The 6,140-nt window shown below is 43.1% G+C and overlaps 1 protein-coding gene across 1 annotated transcript in view; it reads left to right on the top strand.

The window, feature by feature from the left end:
* The window catches only part of Ephx4 (epoxide hydrolase 4), a 35,292-nt gene continuing 29,152 nt past the window's right edge, over nt 1–6,140 (top strand). The window contains exons 1-2 of the mRNA XM_005385060.2: nt 1–280; nt 2,316–2,401. Of these exons, the coding sequence (XP_005385117.1) occupies nt 50–280; nt 2,316–2,401 (317 nt within the window). The 5' untranslated portion in view covers nt 1–49. The remainder of the gene's footprint in view (nt 281–2,315; nt 2,402–6,140) is intronic.

Below are 6,140 nucleotides of genomic sequence, written 5' to 3'. Positions count from 1 at the left end.
CTCCCCCGCTCCGAGCGAGGCCAGCCGCGGGCCGCCGCCGCTCCGCCCTATGGCGAGGCTGCGGGGCTGCCTGCGCCGCCTGGCCGGAGCGATCCGCTCCCTGCTCTTCTGGTCCCTGGTCTACGGCTACAGCGGGCTCTGCGCGTCCGTCCACCTGCTCAAACTTTTGTGGAGCATCGGCCAGGGGCCCGCGCAGACCTTCCGGCGGGCGGCCCGGGAGCACCCGCCCGCGTGCCTGAACGACCCCGCCCTGGGCACCCACTGCTACGTGCGCATGAAGGTGAAGGCCGGCGCGGGCCTGGCGGTAACGCGGGAAGGACGTGCCGGCCGTGGGGGCGGCGGGCCGGGCTGCGCCCTCCCTCACGCCGGGCTCTGCGCCCTCCGGGGATGCCCTGGCTCGTGGGGGGCGCGGCGCCCGGGGAAGACGCAAGGGCAGGCCGGCGGGGCGAGGCGTGGCGGGAGAGGGGTCGTTTGCTCGTCTTTATGCGTGTGTGTGTGGGGGGCGGGGGAGACAGACAGACAGACACGCACACACACAGATTGAGAGATTCGTTTTGTTTTCCGGAGTTTCCTCATCAGAGTCCTCCAGTTGTACTTCCTTTCCTACTGTCACCTTTTTGCCCTTTGGAGCTCAGATCAACTGTAGGGAGTTGCTCCTGGTGATGCCCTACTGTCTCGGGAGGCTGTCTTTGCTCAAATTTTGAGATAGAAAGAGTAAATCTTTGGACTTTAGGGTTTGCTGTAATCACAGTGTCCTAGGCAGCACGGCAAAAAATGAATAAATGCTATATGTTTGTGAGGAAGGAAGTATAGGAATGGCATTAAAAGTAAATGTCAGCCGTGCATGTACCCCGTAACTGTGCGTGTCCCAGGCTTTCTCATGGTCCAGAGATACTCTATTTCCAGAGGCTCCAGGTGGTAAGGGAAATACAAGTCCCTGTGATCTGTACCCTGCAGTCTGACTCATAGGCCTTCAAACCCAGCGTCGCATGAGGAGATACTTATGTCACCAAGTCCTGATTTCCTAGTAGGCGCTAACTTCCCAACAGGATGGAGTTCAGAAAAGCAAGAGTTTTCTTCCTTCAAGATGTTCCTCTTGTCCTTCCTTACCCTGCGGTTGACAGAAGAACTGAATTAATATTTACCACCACCACCTGCACAAAAAAAAAAAAATTGGACAACTTAGAATAATACTTGACACATCAGTGCAGTAAAGTATGTGTGCATTAAATCACACATTTATGCAGCAATCATCCTCTAAGACTTACCACCAAAACGAAAGAGAAGTTATTGAACTTCTTGGAAGGGATTCTGCAGTGAGGGCAAAGTCAGATGTTAACTCTGTCCAAGTGGAGGAGTAAGAGCCCTCCGGGAAGCATGTGGGAAGAACATCGTCCTGGGAGTTTGTGCAAGATGAGGATTCTAGTCATGCTGTGCTCCCAGTCACCTGTGTTAACACCTTTGAGCCTCATTTCGAGAGCTGTAAATGACGGTGTTGAATTAGAGATCTTTAAGATGACATTAACATCTGAAAACCCAGATGCTGGGTAGCGGTACACAGTGTAACTCAGTATTCATATACAGCTATTGATTCTTGGTTCTCTCTCTCTCACCTTTCTTTCAGTTTTGCTTTTTCTTCTCCTATCTTCTCCTTAGTTTCCTTAGTGTTGCTGTATTCTCCTCCCATTCCCATTCCTTTTCTTTTCCTTGGGCTGTCGTGACTCCCACATGCAGAGTGAAGTCTTGAGCACTCTGGGGATTCTGCTGTTAGAAACACACACTGACGTGGTATGGGGAGCAGACGCAAGGGGAAGGTACATGCAACACTCAAAATAATAATGTGGGAAGGAGAGACCTAAAAATAAGGGAAGGAGGTGTGAATTATGTAACTGATGGCACAGCTTTTGACGGGTAAGCTGAGAAAAGTACATGACTAGGAAGTAAACTTGGCAGAAATATAAATTCAGATCAGAATTACTTATATGTCCTGCCAAATTTGAATGAGATGAAAGGTGACACATCCATAAGATGAAAGCTACAAATTGTGACATTGCTTCAAAAGATCAAAATACCTGTATATAAATTGACCTTGTAGTGAGAACTAGAATGGAAGGTACCATGAGGGAAATGTTCATAAAACTGAGTCAATTTATCTTGATAAAACATGAAGTTTTTATTTTTGAAAATTAATATTTTATTTCTTGATGTTAAAAATAATGCAAGCCAGCTTTTTAAAAATAAAATGAAATGACTCAATGTTCTAGTCTGACAATCAAAACCAAACATCACTAAAATTCCATGCCTTCCATTTTCAGGATTCGGGGTTAAGATTTCACTATGTTGCTGCTGGGGAAAGAGGCAAGCCACTCATGCTGCTGCTTCATGGATTTCCAGAATTCTGGTAAACTTGCTGAATACCTTTTTCTTTTGCTTTAAAACTTCATTTCTTGGCTTAGTCTACTTTGTGCTATAATAACAGAATACCACAGAGTGGCTAATTTATAATGAGTAGAAATTAATTTTCTCAGAATTCTGGGCTGGAAAGTCTCAGATCAAGGAGCACTATCGGGCGAGGACCTTCTTGTTGAGGTGGAAAAGGAAAAGGGCAAAAGCAGGTGAGCTCATCCTTCCATAATGGCTTTAATTCCACCATAGAGGCCGGTCCCTCATGGCCCAACTGCCTCTTAAAGTTCCTATCTCTTAATACTGTTACACTGGCAATTAAATTTCAACATGAGTTTTGAAGGGAGCGAACGTTCAAAGCATAGCACTTATCAAAAAATCACTTTTTGTGATGACTTTTGACAGACCCTACCCTATGATAATTTACCCAGAGTTATCTATTATTCCTGAATATTCCTTAAGCAAAGCAATGGTTTCCCTCTTAAAGAAATCCATATGTGACTGTCCTAAATTTATTAGTTTTATGAATATTACAGAAAGTGGGTTTTTTGCTTCTTTGTTTACAAGAAGTGTTTTTTAATTTTCAAATTTCTGAAATGGTTAAAAAACAGTTTTTTATAAAGTACCTGCTGTAGACAAAATACAACATCCGGAGATTTTAAACAAAGCAAAGTCTTGGAGGGCTTTTTATCAGGAAGTTTTTGATGAATATAAACTATTTCCTGTGCACATAGAACAGGCTCACATGAATGCAGACTAAATTAAAGACTTGAATATTTCACATTAAAAAGAAAACCTAAAGCCAAAAATGCAGTTGTTACTGTCTTATTCTGTTTGTGCTGCTATAACAGAATACCTGAGACTGAACAACCTATAATGAACAGAAATTTATTTCACACAATTGTGGGGGCCAGGATCAAGACTGGAACCAGTTTGGTGTCTAGTGAGGACCCAGTCTCAACTTCCAAGATGGTACCTTGTTGCTGTGTCCTCCAGAGAAGTTTAAAGCTGTGTTCTCACATGATATAAAGGCTGAGGAAAAAAGGCCTAACTAGTTCCCCCAGGCCATAAGGTTGCTAATAGCATTTATGAGGATGTTGCCTTTGTGTTTTAATCACCTCTTAAGGCCCCTCCCTTAATACTATCACATTGGTGATTAAGTTTCAACATCTAAATTTTAAGAGACATATTCAGACCATGGAAGTTCCCTGGGGGAAAGTTTCTATTCTCCATTGGCCCCACAAGGCCAAATAAATACAGCTGAAAGCAATAACTTATCATTTTAAAAACATTGTAATAGAATATCTTTAACAGAGAAGTAATTACAATTGGGAAGCTGAAGCAAGAGGAACACAAGTTTAAGGCCAGCTGGGCAATTTAGCAAGACCCTGTCTCAAAATAAAATTTAAAGAAAGGGCTGCAGCTGGGCACACCTATATCCCAGAACTCGGGAAGCTGAAGGTAGGGGGAATGCCATGAGTTTGAGGCCAACCTGGGCTACATAGTGAACTCAAGGCCAGACCGAACTACACGGCAAAACCTTGTCTAAGAAAAAAAAGAAGAAAAAGAAAAAGAGAGCGCTAGGCCAGGCATGGTGGCACATGCCTATAATCCCAGCACTCAGGAGCCTGAGACAGGAGGATCATTGTGAGTTCGAGACCAGCCTAGGCTACAAAGTGAGCTCAAGGCCAGCCTGAACTGCATAGCGAGGCCCTGTCTCAAAAAAGAAAAAAAAAAAAAAAAAAGAAAGAAAGTGCTGAGAATTTAGCTCAGAGGTAGATTAATTGTCTCACATATGATAGGCCCTAGGTTCAATATCAAATGGAGGGGGATAGTAAATATTAGTGGTTTCTGATAACACAGTGCTATGATCTTCAGATGGTCTGAACTAAATAGGTCAAGAAATAAATAAATATATAAAGCACATTTTCTGAGGTGACTCAAAGGTAGACTATCCAGTGTCTTTTGAAAAGTCTGGGACAATAGTCTCCCCCAAAATTTCTCTTTTACTGATTCATAATATCTAGAATTCCACCATTATAATTCTTCAGTTTCTTTATAGTTTTAAAGATTTTATGTTGCCCAAAGTCCTGATTTAAAATGCATCTGTCTCTGAGAAGAATATTAACTTTAGATGAGTTAGTTAATCGTGTACTTTCTGAATGAAGGAGACTATATGAACAAGTCCATTGAAGGCATCACTGTATCAAGAAGTATTAGGCGGAGGTTGGGGATTTAGCTCAGTGGCACAGCACCTGCCTGGCAAGTGCAAGGTTGTGAGTTTGATTCCTGGTACCGGAAAAACAAACAAAAAAGAAGTATTAGGCATTGAAGAATGGAATGGAGGATAGTAAAAATCTATCTACCTCATGCTTTTTCTGGAGCAAAACCCATGGTGTCTTTCTTTTCACATTTCTGAGACAAAATATCTGACACGTACAAGTTAAAAGAGGAAAGGTTTATTTTAGATCACAGTCTGTAGAGGTTTTAGTCCATAGTGACTGGCTGCAAGCAAGGTGACATGCAGAGGAGCACTGAAAATGGAGAAACAGTTCATGGCAGGACGGGCAGAAAGCAATGAAGCAGCAAGCAGCAGCAGCAAACCTCCCTTTCCCTTTTATCCCACACAGGCTGCAAGCCTTTTGGGTGGTGCCACCCACACCCAGGCTAGGGCTTCCCATTACCCATACCAAGAACTATTATAAACCAATTAGTGGACTAATCCAGTGCCATATATCCTTAAATCCCAGTATCACATTCTTACCAGGCAGGTGCTTGTGCCACTGAGCTATATCCCTGGCCCTCAGTATCACATTTTTAATCCACATTCACACACCATAGATCCAGCCATTTCCAAAAAGCCCCACCTATCACCACGTGAAGCTTTGGAGGGATGTCTAGATACAAGCCCTAAGACATGAGTACCTCTCTTCCTGAGGTGACTTTCTCTTCATGAGGATTTCTTTCCCTTTCTGGATCTAGCTGCATAAGTAAACATGTAATTTTCATCTGTTCTTCTATCTGGGGATAGTGTAATTCAGTGGTAGAATAATTGCCTATGCAATTTAAGCATATGTACGCAGACTCGTGATTACGTGATATAGAGTGCATGACACAACAATAAAATGTCACTCTGAAGCATTAGTCAAATCTACTCAGAGTATTATTGGCAGTGAATTCTCATTTAGCCACTTACTGGCTTGTGTGCTCCTGCACAATTGTTTATAATAATCTTGCAGAGATGCTATGAATCAAAACATGTGGAAAGCCATTCACATGGCCCCAGGGAATACTCAATAAATGTTTGTTTTCTTCCTTCATTTTCCATCACTCAATGTGGAGATCTATAATTTCCTAATTGTGGCCGTGGTAGTGATGATGGTTAACATTTACTAAGGATTTAGTGACCCAAGTACTCTTAAAATTGTTTTGCCTGTATCTTCTCAGGTAAAGCCCATAGCACTCCTTTTAAAATTAGCAGTACCAGGAAGTAAGGCCCTCCTCATTCTTATAGTTCAGAGCTAAACTCTGCTGTCTGTCCTCAATCTATAGGAAACATAATGTGAGTTGTCACTCCTAAAATTTCATACCTTTACCGACATTCAAGAAGGTGTTAAAAAGTCATCCAGCAAGCTGAGTGGAGTGGTACCCCATCACCCCAACACTGGGATAGCTGAGGCATGAGGACAGCTTGAGTCCAGGAAGTCAAAACGAGCCTGGGCAACATAACAAGATCT

The sequence above is a fragment of the Chinchilla lanigera genome, unplaced genomic scaffold (assembly GCF_000276665.1).
Source record: "Chinchilla lanigera isolate Chin_1 unplaced genomic scaffold, ChiLan1.0 scaffold00022, whole genome shotgun sequence".
Taxonomy (NCBI): Eukaryota; Metazoa; Chordata; class Mammalia; order Rodentia; family Chinchillidae; genus Chinchilla; species Chinchilla lanigera.
Note: the sequence above shows the minus strand (reverse complement) of the source record. Positions and strands in the feature narration are given on the sequence as shown.